The sequence below is a fragment of the Azolla caroliniana genome, unplaced genomic scaffold (assembly GCF_043228905.1).
Source record: "Azolla caroliniana isolate FFs.n. ecotype wild unplaced genomic scaffold, voAzoCaro1.0.p SCAF_17, whole genome shotgun sequence".
NCBI classification, from domain to species: Eukaryota; Viridiplantae; Streptophyta; class Polypodiopsida; order Salviniales; family Salviniaceae; genus Azolla; species Azolla caroliniana.
This window is the reverse complement of record NW_028230452.1, coordinates 13,304,191-13,328,693: the sequence shown is the minus strand read 5'-3', so window position 1 is coordinate 13,328,693 and position 24,503 is coordinate 13,304,191. Positions and strand designations below refer to the sequence as shown.

Below are 24,503 nucleotides of genomic sequence, written 5' to 3'. Positions count from 1 at the left end.
CTCCTTTTGATTGCATTGCCTTGAGATTTTGGAGGTTGATATGGCCAATCTGCTTGTGCCATAACTCTATGTCGGAATCGGCTTTCATGCCCTTTGCGAACATGGCCCATTTCATCTCGTGTGAGTCGAGAATGAACATTCAGCCCTCTCTTCGTCCCAGTGCGATGAGTCGGCCCTCTTTTTCGATGAAGCAACCGCCTTGATTAAATCGTACTTGCATTCCTTGCTCTACAATTTGGCCGACGGAGACCAAATTCTTCATGATAGTTGGTACATGCAAGACATTTTTAATATAAGTTTGCTTACCTTCTTCTCCGAACAGAACATTGCCGATGTGTTGAATCGGGTGCGTAGTATCGTCTCCGGTTTCGACATACCCAGGTTGGTCCGACTCTCGAAGTTCTCAGAACCATTCTTGATGCGACATCATATGGTTCGAGGCACCGGAATCGACGAACCATACGTCTTCCGAACTGGAGGCATTAGTAGAAGTAGAGGCCGACATAGAATTCGCTCTATGTCTCATCACGAACATTCTGTCGCGATCGTCATAGTCGGAGTTGATGGCATAGTTGGTGAGTTGTTGGCTAGTGGAAGCCGACTCGCGTATCTTCTTACGGCATTCTTCTTCGTGGTGGCCGACTTTCCCGCAATATCCGCATTCGATTGAGGTTTGTCAACTTGGACCGGAATGGTGGCTCCCCCTTCTTCCGAAGGTTCCCCGATGGCCTCTATCTTGTTTCTGTAATTGAGAGTTGTTTTCGTAACCCGAGCCTCGTCCGCCTCATCCTTGGCCGAATCGGCCTCTTCTTGCACGGTTGTGTCATCTTCCTCCGTCCGAATACATGTAGAGCATGTGGCCTTCCAAGGCGTTGCTCCTCATTCGAACATGGTTTTCTTCGACCAACAACATAGATTGAAGATCGAAGAAGGAGGGTGGATTCTCCCATGCTAGTACGACGGTCCGCATCGCGACGAATCGTGGTGCAAGACCGCCGAGGCATATTTGCACCATCTCATCATCATTCACATTGATGCTTATCGAGCCAAGCGAGTCGCAAAGCTCATTGATCTTCAAGGTGTAGCTTGTAATGGACATATCCCTTTTGTTGAATGTTGTTCAACTCTTGGCGAAGTTGAAGCTTTCTTGCGGTAGTGTTGGCGGCGAAAATCTTTTGTAGATTCTCCCATGCTTCCTTCAGTGTCTTAGCTTCTCGAATGTACCCGAGCATGTGGTCGTGAACACATGTCGCCAAGCAATACATCACTCAGCTTACCGCTTGCTCCCACATTGCATAGTCGGCGTCTTCCGGCTTGGGTCGGTTTTCTTGTGCTCCGTTGATGTAACCCCAATAGCCTTGGCCAACAAGGTATTGGTGCATCTTGTACTCCCAAGATGCGAAGTTGTTTCGGTCCAACTTCTCTCTAGGGAGAGCGCTCCCCATTTGAGTATTTATTGTCGATGTAGATTTCTTCCTTCTTTTCGTTTCCTTCTCTCTCGAACATGAGCTATGTAGTCGCACTACAATAGCAATGAGCCAATTCTTCTTGAACGTTGGCGTAGAGCACAACACACGATCACGATGAGGCGAGTGGGCTTGATCGAGCTACCAAATCGCTTTGATACCATGTAATAAATCAATGGTGATTCTTGTGTAGCGGAAGAGATGTGTGTTATGTGTATGTGTGAGAGGAAAGAGGAGAGGAGAGAAACGCAAGATGGATAAGAGACAAAAATGAAGTACTCAAGAAGAAGGAGATGTATATTAACAAGGACAATATGATAAATGAAAATGTAGCATTACAAGGAGTCACAACCGACTTAGTATGAAGTATGAGGAGGGTGCTTTATATAGAGTCGCCCTCTCTCTTCATTAACTTACAACAACCACTCTCTCTCTCTTGGGGAATGTGAAGACTCATAGTCATGGGGAATATGTAACTCATTAGTTATGTGTCATAGAATATGATTCTATGACACATAGTTAATGTGTAAAGAGTAGTGGTGTGACTCTTGACCTTTGAGTAATCATAGATTCTCAAAAGGTGTGGTCACACATTGTGCTATGTTGAGCTTGATTCTCAACATGGGTTTTGAAATATACAGTTTTCTCTTGAGCTATAACCGTGTAATTGTCTTCCTCTCTCTCTCTCTCTCTCTCTCTCTCTCTCTCTCTCTCTCTCTCTCTCTCTCTCTCTTCTGTGCGCTTGTATCTCTCCTGCCATCTTTTTCTACGTTCTATATCTCGTTGGAAAGCTCTTTCAGAGAGATTTCTAACAAATGTTTATTTGCTCAATTTCGTTACCGTGATGAGAAGTTATGAGCATTTTTGTCTACAACCCTCTTTCCCCCGCAGTTCCTCAAACTCAAGGTAGATTTTGAAACCCTAAATTGATTGAAAGGTGCGTTCTACTTATTCTATCTTTTTATTAATAGAAAATATGCCAAGAGTAAAAGTGAATGATGATGTGATTGAAAACCCAAACCATCAAATTCATACTTTGTCAATGGAAAAGATGGCAGCTATGTATATCTCATTGCAAGAGACAGCGATGCATATGCAAAGAGAAATGTATGCTTGTAAGGAGAGAATTAACTCTTCAACATACAATGGAAATGCAAAAGTTAGAGATTTAAGTTTTGCGTGAAGAACTACATGCAATGAAGAACATGACTTTCAAATGCAAGATAATCGGAAGCCTGAAATAGAAAGAAAAATGTTGAGTCTTGAAGCAGAAAAAGAGATTTTAGTGAAGGAAAATGCCAAAATAAAATCTACAATTGAAGGGAAGGAAGATGTGATGTGACAAGGTGGAAAGATGTTCTCTTGAAAGAAACACCAAAAATTACGCAAAGGCATTCTAATACCATGGATGTGTTAGATGCTAAGGAGCAATATGAATCGAAAGAAGAAAGAATAATATTGTCATTAGAGGTATGCAAGAGAATGCATTATCTCTAGGAGAGAATATTACAAAATTCTTTGAAGATCACTTTGTTATGCGAGATGTTATTGTATATGCCGCACATAGGATTGGCAAAAAACAACTAGAGGGAAAGTCATCTCGAGCTATTGTTTGTACAATCCTTGATGAATGTAAAAGGGCAATGATTCTAGATAGTAGTAAGGTGTACTTAAAAGGAAAAAGTCTTTTTGTAACAGAGGATAGAACTCCACAAGAGCAACAACGTAGAAGGCAAGCATATGCATCTAGGAAAGCAAATCAAAATGCATAGCAAGCAACGACCTATGGGACTATAAGTGCTTCATGATTGAAAGTAATGTTTTGGAACTGTAGAGGATATCCATGGAATAAGGGTTTAGGACTCAATGATGTAGCTCAAGGTATGCATATTATATTTTTGGCTGAAACATGGGGGCATGAGGCAAAACGTATACCTAAGATAGACGGTTACCTCATAAAATCGATATGGCCTCACTCCAAAGGGAATATTGGGCATGTCGGGATAGCATGTATCTACCATGAGAGCTTAATAGATCATTCTATCAAAGTATGCGAATATGATGACTATAAGACATACATATGGATAGAGGTTAATTTGGGGAAAGAGAAGTTGTATATAGTTGCACATTACATTCCTCACAAAAACTCAAACTATTATAGTAGGTTTGGGTTAGATTATGACGATCCTTTTACAGAATTATGCCATGATATACTTTTATATGAGAATCTTGGTAAAGTTTTAATTATGGGAGACTTCAACGCAAGAGTTGGAAATTTCCAAAATGTGGAGACATTTGAATTGTCTATTGCGTGACTCAGAGCATTGTGTCGTGTCAGATTATGGAAAACTTTTGATTAATATGCTAAATTGCACAACCTTGATTGTCCAAAATGGTATAAAGCCATTCCCATTGTCAAAGTTAATATGTGGAAGCTTTGACAAAACAGTTTATCCAGATAGCAACAGAAAATAGAGACAAGGTTTAATGGAATCTTGAATCACAAAGAGTGGGAGAAATAGAGAGAGTAACAATAGAAACTTAATTCAAAAATTATAACGCTCTGTACATACAATGTGCTCAATCAGCAATTTTATACAAGTCCATAAAAGGACTGACAGAAGTACTAAGCAGTACTTCAATACTCATACGAGCGACGAACACTGACTCCCAAAAATATGCCTAAGTACTAGGCTAGATTCGTAGGCCTCTAACAGCCTATCGGTTGCAATCTGATCCGGCTCTTGGTTCCGGATACCGATCCAACTCTGGCTTATTCAGTTGATCCAGATCCAGTTGAGCTTGTCTGCTCAACACTCCCCCTCAAGCTCAACGTGAGGTCGAATCATAGTGTCACTGTTTGTGTCTGTTGGTCCTTGCCTCTGGCTCGACCTGGCATCCTCCCGCTTGGCTCGCACTCCTCGTCTGGTCCAGTCTTGCTTTCCTCGACTCATTCGGTTTCACGCTCCTCGACCTTCTCGGTCGGCTTGTTTGCTCATAAGGCCCTTCTCAGCTCCTTCGTTGTTGCGACTTTGGAGCTCTTCGACCCATCGGTCCCTCCGTATCGGTGTCGACTTCTGCTGCCTCCTCGTCTATTTGGCCTTGAGTTGATCCGGCTCATCTGAATCAACCACCTCTTCCGAACCGTTGTCGTGTGATTTTTCACACACGATAAGAAAATTAATGAAATAATTATTTTAGGTTAGCTTAAATGTCTTAGTACGAAAGATGGACGTCTTCAAGAGCTTCCAAACACATTTTACTACATATGAAACGGGTAACTAAGTATCAAGCTAGGTGACTATAAAGTTTGAGAAAATAAGGAAAACAAAACTGTGAGATATCCCACATAGTTAGGACAACATCGAATCCAACAGTATATAACTAGAGCCAAAACAAATTACTTCATATTTTTGTGTTTGGAGCATTGAATGACCAAGGTGAGCACAGCTGAACTGTGTGGATGGTTTGCTCGGAGCCGATTTTGGGTCACGGCTTGATCAGCCACGACGCACGGCTCGGTCGGGGCTTGCGCGCGCACGGAGGCGAAGCAAGGCTCCATCGAGATGTGTGCGCGCACAGAGGTTTTCCATGAGGAGAATTTATTTGGTGTTGATGTTGACTCCACATATGATAAAGGCGACAAATATATCAAAAATTCCTCAGAATCGGTAAGAGATGTGGACTTAGGACATAAGAACCCAAAACTTGACGAATTTTGATAGTGAAAGACAAGAAATCAAATGTGCTAAAACAAGGATAAAGCATCTTCCAAACTAGATGGCAATTGTAAAGGTTAGTGAAGATCGACATCTAAGTTATTGTGATGAAGTATGTTCACATATTGCATGTGAAGTATGATGGCATGGTCACAACATTGATCACTTGTGTAGAGATATTTTGTTTTTGTTGAGTTATCTTGTTGCATTACTTACAAAACAAAGAGATGCAATTTGGGAAAAGTCAATACTACGAATTTGGATTGTGTTGTTTGCTAAACACCATGTAGAGAAGGGCAAAAAGCCAACCGCGAATTCTCTATTTGGAAGGCCCTATAATTGTTAATAGGCACATATGACTCTAATCCTTTCCTCTTGAACCCATCCATTTTATATATGTACTTCATATTGAAGTGCAAGTATAGTAAAACCTTTTGCCAACTGAATTAAAATGTGCAATCCCTTCAGTATACTACCAATGTAAGGTCTACTATTAATGACAAACCAATATACCAAGGTGAATACATTACTCTAGACTCTATATAGACCACGCAAAGCAACCCCATCAACTAGTTTCATCCAAAGCCTCCACCAAAGATCACCCATTGCCAAAGTTTTCCATGTCACAAATTAGTGTTGCATATTTGTTTTCTAGTACTTGTTACATGTACAATATAACAATTGATAGCTAGTGGTGATGAATAGCCTCTAGATGACTGTGGTTCCATGTCACAAATTAGTGTTGCATATTTGTTTTCTAGTATGAGGAGTCTTGTTAGTACATGTACAATGTAACAATTGATAGCTAGTGGTGATGAATAGCCTCTATATGACTAGAGTGCCAAGAAGGATGCCAAGCCACCCATATTAAGTAAATGATGATTGTTTTTAATGCTTGATACCCAAACTACAAGATGGATAAAAAGGACTCTCTAAGCTTGCTAAATTGCTGAGATGAGCATAAGGTCTTCATGAGGCTTGTAACCAGATTGTGAGATATGAGAACAAGGTATTGTCAAAACTCCCAAAACTTTGAAAATACTTAAATGCCTGTTTCACGTAGGATTCCCCTACTCACACCCAATACCAGTAAAACATCCAATACGTTGATATTCAAGTGGCACACAAAAATCTTACATATTCTTAATGGGACGAATTTTAAGGCCTAAAAAAGCTTCTTAGACATGACATCAATCTCAATATATAAGAAATATGCAAGCATTATCCATTCATGTTTTGGGGTTACATTTTCTTCATTACATTTAACGCATACACTTTAGCATGAGTTCATTAAGGTAAAGAGAGAGTAGTTGATTTCTGTGGAATGAGAATGTGAATACTGGAGTACAGGAGCATCTTGAAATAGCATTGATATGTGGAGAGACAAATAACCAGAGTACTACAAACTCTAAAGTGGGATTATATCTAGAAGTGATGTCCAAGGTTTATGACATGTTATAATTTTTATTCCGTGCTCCAATAGTTCCCAACCAGAAAATTGCTTGTTTGGGCAACATGTACTGTTTGAATGTGAATGGCTTTGAAGACTGTCCTGTTCCACTTTGAAGCTTTTCACATTGCAGGATCAAACCTCCATTTATCATATGTTCTTAGGTCAGCATCACTAGCAACATTCTGCTTGTACAAAAGGCACTCTTTCTTTGTACTATTGTATGATCTCTGGTCCCTCATAAGAAACTGGCTGTACAATAAAATTAACTGGGTGATCAATATCTTCCAACCATGCATAGGCTTGTCGTGTATTCTTTTTCTTATACTTTGTGAATGCTCCTGTTGCAATTACAAAATGAGTTGTAAGTAATGCACCATACTGTGGATTGGATTAGCAGTTCATCATTCATGAGGATTATTAGCACATCATAAGCTGTCATTTCATTTACTCGTGCAAGATGAAACATAGGCAAATAAAGAGCTATTTACCTGATTGAGGAGAGCATAAACTGGCTTTGTAGTATGTGCAATGCCTATCTTCTTCTTCAGAATATGGTGGTGCTAGGATATCGAGTACTGCACATGACGTCACAGCTCTAAAAGAATGCATATTTCCACCACTTGTAGGATATAGAATAGTCGATCCACAAGGGGCTTTCATCACCTTATCTGTTACTAGCTTGGCTAATCTAGCTGCTAAGTCAAACGTAGACTCTTAAGCGTGATTGAAAATGTCAGGAGCATTATATTAATCAAGCAAAAGAAGATTCCAAAAATGGAACTTACAGTGTGAAGAATCCGGTCGAGATAAAGTCGGATGTTCAGACCAGTCATAAGCCTTGACATGCATTGACCCGTACAAGAGTTTACTTAACACAGTCATACCTGGGTGATTATGTAGTGGTATCACTGCAGTGGGAGGTAAGCAAAATACTCCTATCTACATTACAAAGATTAAAATTAACACTAACCATTCTAAAATTTTAACACAACTTTTTTGCCGAAAACATTGAATATTTGAATCCTTACCAAGAAATATTCACACTCAAATATTTGAATGTAGGAGATTGGTGGATTTGCTTTGCCCTGTTGACCTCCTATTCTATTCAAAAACTGCGCATTCTCAAATCGCTCCGTGATCAAGGCTTCATTTAATCCAATATCCGATGGTTTGATGTTGTCTACATGTACCAATATCAGAAATTAAAGATCATGAAATTCATAAAACTCGAAGAAAAGCTAATGTTAATGCTGCATACAGCTTTCAATAGAGATCTCAGATAGTGAAAATTGTAAAGATACACTCTCCCTTTCTGTGCATTTTCAAACAATTATTTACAGAGCGAAACACATTCACATACAAAAAAATATGCAAATGTGTAGAGTAATCGCATGAACAAGGCTATGAATCCAGAATTGGAGTTTAACCTCAGTCTTATGCTGCAAAAAATAGTTACGAATTAATAGGTATTCCCCCTAAAGTGGACAAATTAAATATCTTTGATGAAACATAAGGAGTGCAAAACCAAAGAAATAAATCAAAAGGAATGTAAAACTAAAGACATTAGCCCCAATTTATTTTTGCAAATAAGTTCACTACATATTTACCTTGGACTCCATAGTATCCAAGTCTATGTCTACAATGTCCTCAATTAATCATGAGTGGAAAAATAACGAAATTAGCCTCACAACAAAGGTGCAAAAAAAAGTTCGCCACACATTCCCTCTGGATACCAATGATCTAAACAACTATAAGTGTAATGGATTCCAAGTCTCTCTACAATGCCTAATTTGAAAACCCACAATCAATTGGGATTTGGAAGGTCTTCTTTCCAAATTAACTGCTGTCAACTCCTTAAATTCGCCATCATTTTCTCTACTCCTTTCTCTAATTATCCTCTTTCATGATGTTATCATCGCATAATAACAAAAAGTATTCAAAGATGGAGAGCTTTGAATCATCCTCGAATGAAACAGAAGATCCATGAATCACTAGGGTTAATACATAAATTATGGCTCCACTTAAATTACTGTTCTATTTGACCCACACACCTTGCTTCCTTGCTTGATGAATCACTAGGGTTGATGGATAAACCAATCCTCCACTTAAACTACTTCTCCACTAAAGTTTCGATGAAGATGTGCAATGTAAGAACGTTCTCAAATTCCTGGATGTCTTTTAACTATCTTCATGAAAACCTCCAGCTTGTAAACCTAACGTGTTCCAGCTACAAAATGTTCGACTTCCATATCCAGGAATGCACACAAAATCTGGATCTATCCACCGTCATTTGTATCTCACCGTTGAATATAGAACCTATCTACCATCTTTCTCTTCAAATGCCATTTAGGCCATGTATGACTCTTCTTCAACCCATTGGTCCTTCCAGCAACCATACTGATTGAGTGAGTTGATCTTATTCTACCTTTGTTCTCAAGAAAACCTTTCTGCCTCATATCATGTGTCTGAATGGTATCAGCAACAAAATGTTGAACTTCAAGAATTGAAACAGTGAAATCTCTTGCTCCTTTTGAGCTCCATTATTTATCTTCCTTACACTTGACAGGCTTTCCGTTACTCTTTTGAGATGAATCTATCTTCTCCTTGGAAGAGAACAAAGCCAAGACACATGTTCAACCTTTTGACAAAGCTAGGCTCTCCTTCTCTTGCTTCCATCACAAGGTTGCCAAATGTACTATACACTTCTCTTGCTTCATTCAAAACAGGTAAGCTTGCAAAGGATGCACTAATTACATTTTATCTTCTCAATATTCCATCTTCACAAGCCACAGACTCTTGCGCATTGCTATTGGAGTCAAGAAGACAAGTTAGCAATGCCATTGCCATGTCTTCATCACAAATCAATACACCTGATCTTCTTCTTCTTTTATCGATGCACCAGTGAAACTCTTCCATAAATGCAAGTTTTGTGATGTATTTTGGACTAGTCTGTCTTCTGCAATGCACCTTTAGGAAGCTTCTTCGAAAGGAACGATGGGGGACCATAATGTGCTTAAAACTATTGCCTTTACTGATCCAACCATTACGTAAAGCCGATACCTAATGAGGATTTACTTCCAGAGCTGTGATCTCACCATTTTTTTTCGTAACAATAGAGAAATCGACCAATTGAGGTGAGGTCTTTGTAGTAGCTCCTGAGATGGACGCCGTCTGTTTCCTCCAAGTTCGGTTGCATCTTCCAGAAATAAACTTTAGAGTTTCATATGTTTGTCATATTTGATAAGGAAACAATGCAATCTTTTCCTTTTATCTCGGACTCCAAGCACTAATAATATCATGATCATGACAAGGTAAACACGGTTCCATTCTGGACCAACTTCTACTATATACAGAACACAGGTTCATATGTATAGCAGTTAATCATATTCTAAATATTTCTAACGGTTCAAAATATCAACAAAAACAAGTAGCCTTTGGTTTTTACGCACAAAACCAGTACTTGTCGTTCTTGTTGAAAGAAGAAGATACTAGACATGCCTTTCAAGTTTAAATCTGCACGGATGAGGTGAAGATCATTTGATAAAGAATTTACATCGATGGATGGATTAAATACGTCGAGCAAACGCTTCAGAAATCAAAGTAAAAAAAGCATTTTTCCAGCATTACGAAGCAACGACATTAAACACGAGAATCTCTCCATACCTAGAAGAGATCGAACCATGTCGAGACCTTCTGCTGAGAAAGAGCCTTTAACCTGTGTGAAGGTTGATTTACAAGCGTTGTAAAGACACTGGATCGCATTGCTACACTCAGGCTTTTCATCATCCAATGGATTCGTCTGATATTCAGATTCCAGAGAAGAAGAAGAAGCCATGGCAGTTGGAATAGTAAAGGTAGCAGACTGTGCGTTCTGCATCAGTTTCTCCTTACCGCACATGATCAGGAAAGACCGGGTGGTAGGGCAAGAATCTGCAAGTTTTTCCTTCTAATTAGATGGATTTTAGCGGGGGGTTAGGGGGTTAGGGTTTCTGCGATGGCAGGAACTGCGAGAATTAAAGTTGCACGATGGGGAAAAGGGAAATTTAGGGTTCTCCGAAGCAGAGACGTGAGGCTAGGGTTTTCGTCCGATGATGAAGAGGAAAAGGGCTGATCCAAGGAAATTAGGGTTCGGTGTGTTGAATGACGACGGCAGCTGCGGCAGCAGAAAGGAAGAAGAAAGGACGACGAAAATTTTGAAGAGAAAAGACAAAGAGGCCGAAAATAAGTATGTAATTAATTAATTAGTTAATTAATAAGAACAAAAATAACGTAATTCATGAAAAGGAACTTTATGTATGTATATGGTTCTTTCTACTCTACTACATATGTAAAAAGAAGTTAACCAAAAAAAAGGAACAAAATACATAATATATTGTAGTGAAACTCATGAATCAATGAGAGGCACGTGCGAAGCGGGTGTCCGGCACGTGCCAGTTTCTTATGAGTTGGCCAAACAAAAATCAGCGTGCGCCCACCAGAAACCTCTATACTTCTTCTTCTTCTTCTTCTTCTTCTTTTGCCAAAACCAGCGGCCACTCCAGAGTCCAAACAAACAAAAAAACCACAACCCATTAGTATCTACATATGTATGTTATATGTACATCTCGTATTTATATGTACGTATTTATATGTGTATGTATGTATCTTTGTTAGCTTTTGCATGATTACCCCTCACTACATTTGCACGAGGTTGGGATGATCTCGTGTGTATTGGGACATGATGCTCCCATGTACCATGTTGCCTGTTGTTCTCCCTAATCCACCTAATAGGAAGAAGACTTTAGGATTTTATGGGGAATAAGGATAGTTTCATTGTTTATGAGGCTTCGAACATAAAATTTCTTCGCCATAGGAGTGTATGTGTGTAGGGCCTTAGGGGAAGGTATGAGAGGAAAGTGTGGGAAGGTCATGACTAGCACCTAGGCTCGGGGCGAACCTAGGTTTGACAAATCAATGTTATGTTGATTTTCTGCCACCCCACTCTTGGAAACGCATTTTTTGTATTGGTGCATCACTAACCATTGCCTCAATGGGGCAATAGGGCCATTGCTTGCTCATATTATAGCTACGCCAAAATAGTCCTTAGCTAGGGACGAAATATCGCTTAATCATGAAGACACTTTACCATATTTCCAAGCACTTGATGAAAGAATGAAAGAACGAGAAATCGCCAACACAATTTAGCTTTTACTAGTCCACTTAATTAGATACAAGCTTTAGGCATAGGGCTCAAGGTGGAGAAAGTGATTTAAGGAGAGACATAATGACTCGAGCTTTAGTTCTAGGGAGTATGTTTAATTGAAAAATAACCTTTGTAAAAGGTTCATAGTTTCACTTTTACACTTCAAAGTTCATAGTTTCACTTTTACACTTCCTCCATCATTTAACTTAATTACAACTCTATCCTTTTTAAATATTGAAGGGTATAAAGGTTTATAAGTAATTACTTTCTAACGCATTTACAGTGTTGTATCTCTCACTATTGCCCTTCTTCTATTAGGAATCTTGACTATACCCACTAGCCAAAGCATAAGATGTGAGATGTCCAGTGGATACTTAATTAACTCCATCCCCCCACCCCCCAAGAAAAAAAAAACTTAATGGGTACTACACAATCTTGGGTGCACTAATGGAGCAGGTATACCACCTTAGGTTATAAGATATGTTATAGCAAAGCCACATTTTACTTTAGACCTGTTGAGGATGTCATGGTCCTCCTCTTTGGTCATGAGTGTCACTTCTCAACACATATAGAGGACAATTATCGCCATCTATTTTTGAATAATGTGAGAAAACTTTGTCATTCTAAATACTATCCTCTTTGTCATAGGTTTAGGGTTCGGGGACTCATGCCATAATCCTAGGTAATGGCAATTTTTGGGGTAGCATAACAGCTCGAAATGTGTGCATCACAAATGTTCGACTTATGACTTTTGTTTGAATATCCCATTGCGGGCCATGAAAAATTCTTGAGGCTAAGCATCACAAACACCTTGCACAAATTGTATATTTATGTCATGCATTGATGTAATAATGGACATTTATGCCCATGGATGGGCATTGCATGTATGGCAATATATATTCTCTTGGACAATGTATCCAGAGGCTCACTCTAGTTTTGTGGTATGGTGAATGGTCACGGGGGGTTGTGAGATTATTTTCGACCCCGAGCTCAAGTTCATGGTTTCCCAAGCAAAAAAGTAAAGGTTCTTTCAAGAATTTATCATGCCTCTCTATTGCCAATATTGGGTGAAGCAAAACATGGTCTAAACTAGAATGACTATAGAATAGAGGAGGGTAGATAAATAAATTTAGGCTCCTTTAACTCAATGGCCCCAAGATTTATGGCCCTTTTGGTGGGTTTTTACAAAGTCGTCATTGAATCATAGAACCTCATAATATCATGCAAGGATGCTTGAGGTTTTGGCATTGGAAAATGATCGGGAAGTTTTTCAGGATGGGGTCATTCAACTTGTGAATTAATTGATTCATGTGTTTTTCATCTGTCATCTTGTCGTTGGTGCCACAAATGTTGTCTAGTCTTTTAATCTAATGGATAGAGTTCCCAAATGTCTAGTTTGCCTCTTGTCTAGAGAGAAGAATAGGTTTATGGGATTCAACTTAATTTTCGTTCTCGCAAAGTTGGTCAATGTTTATTCTTTGACATAAATTATGTCATTCTGGATTTCATCATAAAGTGTGCAAAACCAAACTTTTTCTTGATTGTCTAATTCTAGGCCAATAGCAATAACTCTTGTTCCAACTGGGAGTGGTTCCTCAACTTGCGTAATACGTTTGAATCATTCTATATGGTCACCATCATTGTCGATGTCATGTTGTGGCATGTGAGAAGCGACAAAGAAGCTCAAATGTTCAGTTTCACATTAGGTTGAGATTTGAGTCGAACTAACAATTGAGGGAAAATATGAGAATGTGAATATAGTTCCATTGGTAAGAGCTAAGCATTGCAATAACAAGATCAATAATTTGATATAAACTAAAGGTGGCAGACAAGGAACAATGATATACAATGAACGAGAGATGGCAAGGAAGTATGTGATAAATTGGGACTCAATGATGTACATTTTGCCAAAATCTAGCACCCATGCAAAGATAAATCACATATATGCTCAAACGTAGAAGAGATGGTGCATGTTAAAAGAGGAAAAGCAATGTTGAAGGAGGCAACATATCTCTATGATATTTTGGAAAGCTCCAAAATATTATAGCTCATTTTTGGGTTTACATGCTTGGGTAATCAAAATGCCTAGGCTTTGTCAATGAATCACGATGAGTGGTAGGAGGCCTATGATGACCGGAAGGGAATGTTGCCATCATCATTTGTAGTCTCACCATGCTGAAAGTGAAGGATTCCCCTCTACCACTGTCTCAATATTACCTCTTCTCTCTTCCTAAGCTTGACACCCTATGTAAAAGGGTTTCCTTAATCATGTACTTCCATCCCAAATATTTTATAACCACTATTCAATTTATGACTCTATCTCTTTTTCCATAATGAACGTTACACTCCATGTTGTTACGGTGTGCTATCTACAAATAAAATTATGAGTGGTACAATCAATAATGCAATTTGTGCCAATGGAACTTAAAAACTTTATTATTAAGCAAGTATACAACGAAAATCTATCCATCCTCCCAACCATTGATGTAGAATACTTAACATACAATACGCATCAAATATGTATGCTAAGCATAGTACGTAAAATTCGTGATCGTCTGCCATATCATTCATTTTCATACGTTGGAAAACGAACACGAATGATATTCAAATATTCGTGTGTTTTGGTATTTTGGTAAGGTGGAGTGGTTCTACTCAACACCAAAGTGTTTATTCAAGCCAATGGTTAGACTTTAGAAAAATATAGGGGATCGGTATAGCTTGTATGTTTAGCCTTATGGCGGTTTTCTAATACTAATGTAGTATCTTTTTTTGGAAAAAAAATAAATATTCGTGTGTTTTTTTTTTCCTTTTTTTTTTTTCTTTTTTCTCTCTTTCCCCCCCTTTTCCCCCTTTTCCTCTGCACATCAACGTAACGTTACGCTCTCCTCTCCTCTCCCACCTAGCCTCGAACGATCTGCATACCAATGAGATTTAGGTATATTTAGGGTTAATAATAGGGTTTAAAGTTCTATAATGAAATTTCTGTAATGAAATTATTCTATAAAGCTTGTAATTGCTTTAATTTGTCTATAATTTCTATCATTTTGAAGTAATTCGTGTAATGTCTATACACACACACAAAGCTATGTAGTACAAAATTTATATGCACAAAAATTACAATAAATAGATTTATGAAAAAAAGCATATTGTTATTAAAAACGTAATGTGTTTTTTTTGCAATTTTTAAAATTTTTTTACCGTGAAAAAATATTTACCTTATAGTAAATCATTTATCCAAAAGTATGGTATTTATCATTCTTCGAGGGTGCTTATCATTCTCGAATGATTGAATCATTCTCGAACACGAATGCACGAAAAAATGGTACGTATGGTTCATACTATGATGCTAAGTATTCTAATATTTTTTTGAAAAATACATAGAATACGTATTTTACATATAAAATACATAAAATATTTAGAATACTTGTAAAATACGCTCAATACTTCTTAAAATCTAAAGCTTTTTTGAAAAACCATAAAATTTAAAAGTTTTAAACATTGAATATGTCAAATTTTTAGAATACATTGAATATGAGAAATTTTGAAAAATGGGAACTCTAAAATGTAGAATATGTGTAGAATACTTTAAAGTTTAGAGTATTCTAAAACGTATTCTAAATGTGGAATATGGTTTTTAATAGGTATGCTACTTGCAATTAACCCTAGCTATGGGCTTGGTTTCGGCTCAAACCAAACCGTTAAGCCATGTTTAACAATTTTGTTGAGATATCAAAATCAACTAAGTTTAATCATTTAGCCAACCATGTAGCTTAGTAGTTACATATAGATTCTAGTTAGAGTGTTGACTATAAAGGCTTAAATAGAATTTTGTTCCTTGTACTTAAGTGAGGTATTTTCTAGATCCCCCACTACCAAGTATGTACATTTAATGTAGGACTTACACCCTTGTACCTATATTCTTCTCACACATGTGCACCTTTGCACATGAGATGTATTTATACCTCATTGTGAGTATTTTTGTTGATGATGCTTATTAATAGTGAAAAAGGTCTTCTAGCCACAATTTGTGTTAATGATCCCCCATTGTGTTTGTCTCTCTCACTCTCTCACGCGCGCGCACACACATACACACATACACACATTCGTATGTCACATAGTCTTCCGTTGCTTAATCGCATATGTGATTAATTACTTGATACTAATTAACCCTTAGTTAAGTACCTAATTATTTTCAAGTTTATTGGTTCCAATATAATTAAATGGTTGGGTTTGGTTCTAAAACTTGGGTTTATTGATTTAATGGTTTATTAATTAACTTTTTTTATTTCCTTAATACTTTATTAATTTAATGCTTTAATAAATATTTTTAGGGAATTGGTAAATTCACAGTTTTTTTTGTATTTTCATAGTTTTTTTTTGAGTTCAGAAATATGACTACAAATGATAGTCAGATTCCATTCCCCCCAAAAATGGTTTGATTTTTGTTTTCTATAAATGGTTCAGTTCAATTCAATTTGGTTTCAACAGAAAGAAATTGAACCAAACTAAAACCAGCCCCCCCTCTCTAAATACACATCATTGCCTCGACTTGACGAGGATAATAACAACATCCATATTCAAGTGTACATGCATGTTTAATACATTAGTAGAAATTCTTTTTGCAAAAGGAAGGCAATTCTGATTCAAATATGTTCTTTACAATTCCTCCTTGAATATATTCTTTACAATTCCTCTTCCCACCTCTAGCCACACTATTTAGGTGTGGATCATGGCACAAATTGTTAGTATTTCTAGCTACACTATTTAGGTGTGTTGATGGGTCATAGATACCCAAATGTTATTATTAAATATTGTATGAAAAGGCTCACACTTATATGTATTTTCATATGTATACTCACTTTCAAAAGTGAGAAAATGGGTAGATTTTTGTTAGTGAGAGGAACAAAATATTGGAGAGCTCATACTTTTCTCTTGGCATTCTCCATCAATGCACCAACATTTTTGGACATTATTGCCTTCGTCACTAGCCATGTGGTGTGAGTCCAACCAAAATTGGGGCCATTTGGTGAGACAATTAGAGATCGTTTTAACCAATTCCGAGTAATGGTTTCATTTTATCCAAGCAAATTAGTAGTGTTTTCTCAACCCTAGCCCTAGTGAATACATTAAGTGGTACCACCATACATTTTCCTACTGCCTTAGATATTGGTGCCAACTCTTGATTCAAGGATCGAGATTTTGCTTTGACACACAAAATAACTTTAGAAAAGCTTCCTTGTCTAGCTTTATTACTAGCTATAGATAGACAAGCTATTGCTTCGGGCAATATAGTGGAAGTGTCTGAACTAGTTTGAGCGGTCTTAGAAGAATTAGCATGTGTAATAGTCTCGAACATTCGGTTGTCCTTGGTTTGCCCTAATTTGAGATGCATAATCCAAAGATTAATTGGAAAAACCAAGAAATTTGTAGTAGAAAATGAGTTAATGCACAGGTTCAACCCATAGATACTATTACGAGCATAGCCATAAATGATCCCATGGTAAGTTGTATCGTAGTATTCTTTACATGACGATAAAGTGTGAGGGTTAATTGAGAGTGTAAAGAAGGGAGGATTACTTTTAATCCTAGGAATTGAGACAACCCACAAGGGCCAAGTGTGAACTTGCCTAGGGGCCTTAGGTTTGGCTATAAATATGAGCCCTAACTATCCTCATTAGTCACATCATTTGACTATGCCAAGACTGTGATCGTGTGGTGAACGAACTCTTGTAGCAAGCACGCTAGTACCAGGTACGACTCAATGCCATGGCGGTGGTGTGGGACGCCGATCAAGGCTCAAGTCCGTCTCGATCCCTTCGCTCGGGATGGTCGGGTGGATCGACACCCTTCTTTCTCTCTTCCTCTATCTACTTATCTCATATTTCCTTATTTCCTGCTACATTAGGATTAAGCTCTAACATTTGGTATCCGAGCATTTTTTTAATGTTTTTTTTGTTGTGATTTGTTTTGGATTTTGATTGATCGATGTTCTTTCGAGCTTGATCTAAAAACGCATCAACAAAGGAACTTTGGTACTTCCTTCCTTTTCTTTTTTTCTATTCTTTTTCTTCCCAATCATGTTTAAGTCGATATGTAATACGTTCAACCATTCAATTATGTTGTAGTGGTAATAGTTTGGTTGTATAAAACGTACATATGCTACGTATGCGTATGAGGTCAATACCTCAATTGCCATATATTTGATATGCAATTTGTGTAATATGCGTTAGAGGTCAATACCTCAATTGCGTATTATGTAGACGTACATATGTTATGTATGCTTATGAGGTCAATACCTCAATTGCCATGTATTTGATATGCAATTTGTGTCATATGCGTAAGAGGTCAATACCTCGATTCCATATTACTTTCATCTTATTTTTTTTATGTTGTGTGTGTAGAGGCTATATGCCTCGATTATGTTTCTCGATTACATCATTTGTTGGTTTATGTTTTGTTGATGATTCTTATATATATACACGTCTAATCGTATAAATGTCATAAACATATATATGTGTATATTAGGAATTTATTACATGATATTAGTATATTGAAGGTTGTCCTTTTAGGGTAAGGATATTGGAAGCCATCTTCACATTTTTTGTAGAGATCGATGCCGGCCACAACCGGTTCTAGATTCATGTATGAGAGGTGCAAACATTTAAACCGATAGAAAACATAAGAAACACAAATACAAAGACAAGGTATTTTAACGTGGAAACCCTAATAGGGAAAAACCACGGGAGTTCCCGAAGTTTGAACTGTTTCACTTTGATATGAGAGGAATACAATGAGATTCGCATGCAACAACCTCGAGCTCGTCTTCTTCGTCTGATGGAGGCTACAACAGAGATGTAACAATCGAAACTTGGCACACATATACAGAGAGACTTTACCAAATCCCAAACCAACCACCCATTCTAGTGCCTTCTACACCCCGACCTACCATGGGGACACTTTTCACGACCTCTAGGGTCGCGAAGGTCATAAAGAAATTACAACATAGGAAGGACTCCATGGAACACACAGAATTGCGAGCAGAACACATCATAAATGTGCGAGAGTGTCTAGCTACATTTCTAATTCTAATCTTCAAGTGTGCCCTCACTGAGGGTTTTCCACCACAATGGACTATGAACACAGTGACCCCCAAACATGAAGGGGGGAACCCCATGGACCCAAATACATATAGGACCATTATGGTAGGTCATACCCTTGCTAAATTATATGGTGCAGTAATGGAGGCAAAGCTTAGCGATTATATGGAGACCCTAAATCTTCACGCACCAGAACAGGCTAGCTTTAGGCGAGCCTTTTCCACTATTGATCATATCTTCACACTTAGATGCTTAATTGACCAGACTAAGGCTCGCAAGAAGAAATTATATTGCTCTTTTGTGGACTTCCACAAAGTCTTTGACATGGTCCCTAGATAGCGGTTGTTTGATAGGCTTAAAAGCTTGAGGATACCAGATGACATGGTTTGGGCCATCTACGCACTATATGAACAAGTGTCTGGGTGTGTCTTATGCCCATTTGGTCTATCCAATTGTTTCACTAGCACAATGCACTATTGGTGTAAACCAAAGTTGCCCCCTATCATTGACTCTTTTTGGGATCTACATTGATGAGATCACAGATTTTATTGCTCGTAAGGGAGGCAACGGAGTAGTCCTTGGGGATACGCAGTTTCATATCTTGCTTTATGCAGATGACATAGTTTTGCTCTCTGAATCCGAACACGACCTACAAAGGCACCTTAATGCCTTAGATGACTTTTGCGCACGAGGATTGATAGTGAACCAAGGGAAAACTAAAGTCCTTATCTTCCACGCATCGGCCCAAGTTAGAGCTAAGTGTCACCTAACTATCTCCCATAGCCCAATTGAGGTGGTTGGATCATATGTCTATCTTAGAGTCACTTTCAGTGCCTGCTCAAGTAAATTTTCGACAGGCAGTGAAGGATAGACTTACGAGAGGACATGCATCCCTCTCACTCCTAGAGAGACAATGCCATGAAGCATACTTTCAAGAGCCACAGACTAAAGGGTGGCTCTTTGACTCATTAGTGACCCCCTCCCTCATGTATGCATAAGTGGTTTGGGCTCCAAGACTACCATCTTTCATGTGGACGCAATTAGAGAGACCATTGGTGATGATGTTATCACGCCAACTCCGAAGCAAATCGACAGTACCACATGACATTATTAGGGCTGAGTTCACTTTACCCCCGACGTTAGTAGATGCCCTTTTTCAACTTGTAGTCTTTATTCACAAGATACATAGCCAACCACATGATAGAATATCTCATCAAGCCTTTAAGGCTTCTCGATCACTGTATGAGTCTAATTATACTAGCTCATGGTATGGCATGATAGTGAGTTGGCTTCTTGCGAATGGTTTAGACATTAATAACCTACCTCCCCTTGGGTACAACCACGCGATTGATAACACTTTAATCTCTCATGAGGACCGCAATTGACAATCGGCAATGGTTCGGTTTGAATCGAACCGAACCGCTAAACTGCGGTTTAACGACTTAACGGTTTCAACGGTTCGGTTCAGTTTCAACAGTAAAAAACCGCGGTTTAAACGGTTAAACGGTTTAACAGTTTTTAAAAAAATAAAATAAAAATAAATTTACAAAATTGTTTTTAAACAATCTTTTCATTTTGAGACCTTATTCTCACATTTTAGAAACATCTTCAAAAATTTCAAAAATTTCAAAAATTAAAAATTTGACCTATGTTGAAAAACCAAAACCGAACCACAAAACCGCGGTTTTTACGGTTTAATGGTTTAACAGTTTGAAAAAATTTAACAGTTCGGTTTAACGGTTTCGTGGTTCATTTCGGTTTGGTTCAGGTTTCAAAAAATTTAAACGGTTCGGTTTGGACCCTCTCAAACCAAACTGAACCGTTGCCGATTGTTAACCGCAATAAAGTAATACGCCAAGAAATATCGCAAATTTACACTCGGTATAAATGGATCACCCCACTAGAGCCACTCCCATCTAAAATGTTGTACTATAAGGAACAATCCATGCACTTCTCTAAGTTAGGTTTTATTACGGGGCCAAAATATCTAGATGTATTCTTACCACATGCACTAAGGGTTGCCATTGGACAACTTAGATTATCATCTCACCAACTTGAAATTGAGAATGGTCGTACTAATGGAATCCCTAGGAGGAAAGGATATGTAGGTTATGCCACATAGAGATAAAGGATGAGTACCACTTTACATGCAAGTGTCCAACCTACACTGAGATAAGGGCAAAATACCAAGACATACTTGGTTCCTCTCCCACCCTCCCCAAACTATTAGATACTCTAGATATAAAGAAATTAGGCAGATACATCCCAGAGCTAAAACAACACAGAGAGAATAAGTTACAAAATGTTGACAATAACGTTGACAATAATGTTGCTAATATTCACCAACATGTAACAAATGAAGTTTTTCAAGAATAGGGGGAGACAACGAATTTTGACACACCTGCACCACTCAGCCTTTTCCTTGATGAAGCAGAAAACCAAAGAAGAACCAAACGACCTCGGATGCCGAGTTTCAAAGCAACTCGATGTGGTGTAGAAGCAATAAAGAAAATAAGGGAACGTGAGCTACACCGCCTAGAAGCCATGGTTGGGGCACTCTCTACACTGGGACCATGGGTCACACCCACACCAAAACCCTTTGACCTCCCACTTCTTTTCGAGAGGCTTGGGTGGAAATGAAATTAGGCTTAGTGCAAAGGCACTTCCTTTATCGAATATACCACGTTTTGTAAACTACTAGAACTCTCTTAGCTTAAGTTCTATTTTTATTTTATTTTATTTTTAGTTCTGATGATTGGATAAATACCCGTTTTGTTGTAAACCAACTGTCTCATGGGTCAATTTTGGCCTTAGAAGACATTAATATATCTTTCTTCTTTCTTTCTATCTCTCACGCTATCTAACTGTTACACAGTCAAGAACACTCTACACTTACGAACTACAACTACATAGTTTTGCCCTAGTTATATTTATACTTATATAACTTTGGGTGTATTCACAAATCTGGCCCAAGTAGGCGCAACCGAAACATATTTACATATGTATCCTTTTTTGGATGTCGATTCGGACACTATCCTGGTTACCAATCCAGATCCGAACCCGGTCTCTCTTTTCCTTAGGATCCTATTGATCCGGCTCGTGATCTCCTTCCCATCTAGAGGGATCTTGTTTCCCAACAAACTCCCCCTTCACTCCAGCATGGGGTGTTGCATCAACCCAACCCGACTTCGAAACGCGTCCAGTCTATCTTCCGACAACACCTTCGTCAACATGTCTGACCCGTTCTCTACTATGTGCACCTTCACTAGAACAAAGTCATTTTCTTCTACCCTCTCTCTAAGACAATGGTATCTTCGTTGGATGTGCTTAATCTTCGAGTGGTAGGCAACATTCTTCGCAAGATGGATGACACTTTGGTTATCGTGGTAGAGTCAGAATTCTTCTTGCCGAATCTCCAACCCTTCGATGAACTCCTTCATCCAAGTTATCTCCTTGCCAGCTTCTATTGTAGCCATATACTCGGCTTCTGTGGTCAACAGCGCCACGGCCTTTTGCAGCCTCGACTGCCACAAGACAACTCCCCCTGCATTAGTCATTACATACCCGGACGTGGATTGGCTGGTATCTACATCAACTGACATGTCCGAGTCGGTAAAGCCTTCCAATAAGGGGTTACCTGAACCGAATCGGAGGCACGTGCTTGAGGTGCCTTTCAAGTACCGAAGTATCCACTTGACCGTTGCCTAGTGCTCTTTGCCAGGATTGCTCATGAATTGGCTGACATCTCCAACAACATATCCGATGTCCAGTTTGGTGCAAACCATCGCATACATAAGGCCTCCGATGGCTGAGACATAGGGAATCTTTGTCATCTCAGCCTTTCCGCCTTCATCTTCGAACTTTATCTCCCAGACAACTTGCTGTTTGTCAGTACTGTCGAACCGACTGGTTTCACATTTTGCATGTTGAATCTCTGGAGCACTTTTGTCACGTACTTTTCTTGTCATAACCACAATAGTCTCTTTGTCCGATCCCGGACAATGTGCATCCCTAGGATCTGCCTTGCCGAACCCATATCCTTCATTGAGAATGACCTGCTCAAGGCCTTCTGTACAATCATAAAATGGACATGTAGGTGACTATAGCATATCTCAAATTTGGCTAACACTTGGTTGTTTCTTATCCACGGTAGATGCTAATATTAGGAAAGGAGAATTATCCCTTCTTATTGAAGATGGACACGTTAGTCCACCCGAGAGAAGAACGTAGTCAACGGATTCGGTTATAATGACTACATGGCATATCATTATGCATTCATGATGAAGGTGGCAACAATCCGAGAGTTAAAAACATTTTCCGAAGCCGCGAAGGACCCATGATGGGTCAGAGTGATGAATGAGGAGATGCAAGCACTCTCCAAAAATGAGACATGGGATCTTGTCCCCTCTTCACCCCATCAAACGGAAATTGGATGCCAGTGGATATTCAAGGTGAAGCACAATGCCAACGGCACCATCAATCGATATAAGGCCCAACTTGTGGCAAAAGGGTATGCACAAACACACGGGGTCGACTATTGTTAAGTAATTATGTAATTAACTAGGGTTAATTAGAGACTAATTATATGGTTACGTTAAGCAGCGGAAGATTAGTATGATATGTGGGTGAGAGTGTGTGAGAGGAAGTTACACTTGAACACAAAGATAAATGGGGGATGATTGACTATATTGAAAAGTGTCATCAACTACAAAAATACCCACAATGAGGTATATATACAACCCATGTGCAAAGGTGCACATGTGTGGGTAGAACATAGGTACTTATGTGTAAGTCCTACATTAAATGTACTAAGGAGTGGAGGATCTAGAATATCCCACTTAAGTACAAGGTCCTATTTAAAGGCTTAAGGTCAACACATTAACTAGATTCGATCTAGGTAACTACTAAGTTACATGTGTTGACTAACTAGATTAAACTAGTTGAGCTTGATATCTCAACACGCCCCCTCAAGCTCAAGTGTGAGGCGTCCAAGGTCCGGTTTAGCTTCCTTCGGCTTCGTCGGCATCGGTGCGGCTTGCAACTTTCTTCGCGGTGTTGCACGGCTTTCTTCGTGTATTTGCGGCTTTGTTGTGCGGCTCTCCGCGGCTTTGTTGCGCGGCGTTGTTCTCCCCCTCAAGCCTGTGACGAAGGCTTGGATCCTCGGGCTCTTGTTTGGCCACTACCTTCATCGCGAGGGCATAGTGATGGGCCATATACTCGTTGTAGGTGTAACGAGTGACTTGGGTTTTCGCTCGTAATGAGCGGCGGAGTTTCTCATTTGTCGATGTGAGCGCCTTCTTTACTCCGGGTGTCCTCATGATGGGTACACCGAACTCACTGTCTAATGAGCGAGCCGAATCATCCGAATCACGGTCGTCGGGGTGGACCTCGACTTCGTATTCGGGCATCTTACCTTTGCCTTTGTCCGATGTCGGACTTGGCCGCGACGTGTTTTCATTGCGTGGAGGCTCTTGTGGGCCAATTAGCTCGGTAGAGCTTGGATTGTCCGTCGGTGGAGGACTTGGCCGAGTTTCGTCGTCCGAGTTGGCGTTCAACGCTTCCTCGATCGGGTCGGATGGAGTCGCA

At 39.1% G+C, this 24,503-nt stretch overlaps 1 protein-coding gene across 2 annotated transcripts; it reads right to left on the bottom strand.

Annotated features, from left to right (window-relative positions):
• Positions 1-6,387: 6,387 nt before the first annotated feature.
• LOC147853190 (plant cysteine oxidase 4-like) lies at positions 6,388-10,735 on the bottom strand. 2 transcript variants are annotated; one of them, XM_087333144.1, is made up of 5 exons: positions 10,302-10,735; positions 7,667-7,818; positions 7,424-7,577; positions 7,127-7,333; positions 6,388-6,976 (listed from the first exon to the last, which is right to left on the bottom strand). In XM_087333144.1, exons 1-5 carry the CDS (start codon positions 10,534-10,536, stop codon positions 6,852-6,854), a joined length of 873 nt encoding a protein of 290 aa, XP_087189270.1. In that variant the 5' UTR covers positions 10,537-10,735; the 3' UTR covers positions 6,388-6,851. The 2 variants fall into 2 exon arrangements, with proteins under 2 accessions (XP_087189270.1, XP_087189271.1); XM_087333145.1 differs by having other exon boundaries at positions 7,127-7,330; positions 10,302-10,733.
• Between the last annotated feature and the right edge of the window lie 13,768 nt (positions 10,736-24,503).

Coding starts and splice junctions, on each gene's coding strand:
- LOC147853190 (XM_087333144.1), bottom strand. CDS start 10,536: ATGTGCGGTAAGGAGAAACTGATGCAGAACGCACAGTCTGCTACCTTT. Junction 7,819..10,301: donor CATGGTTCGATCTCTTCTAG/GTATGGAGAGAT, acceptor TGGTACATGTAG/ACAACATCAAACCATCGGAT. Junction 7,334..7,423: donor TCGACCGGATTCTTCACACT/GTAAGTTCCATT, acceptor CGTTTGACTTAG/CAGCTAGATTAGCCAAGCTA.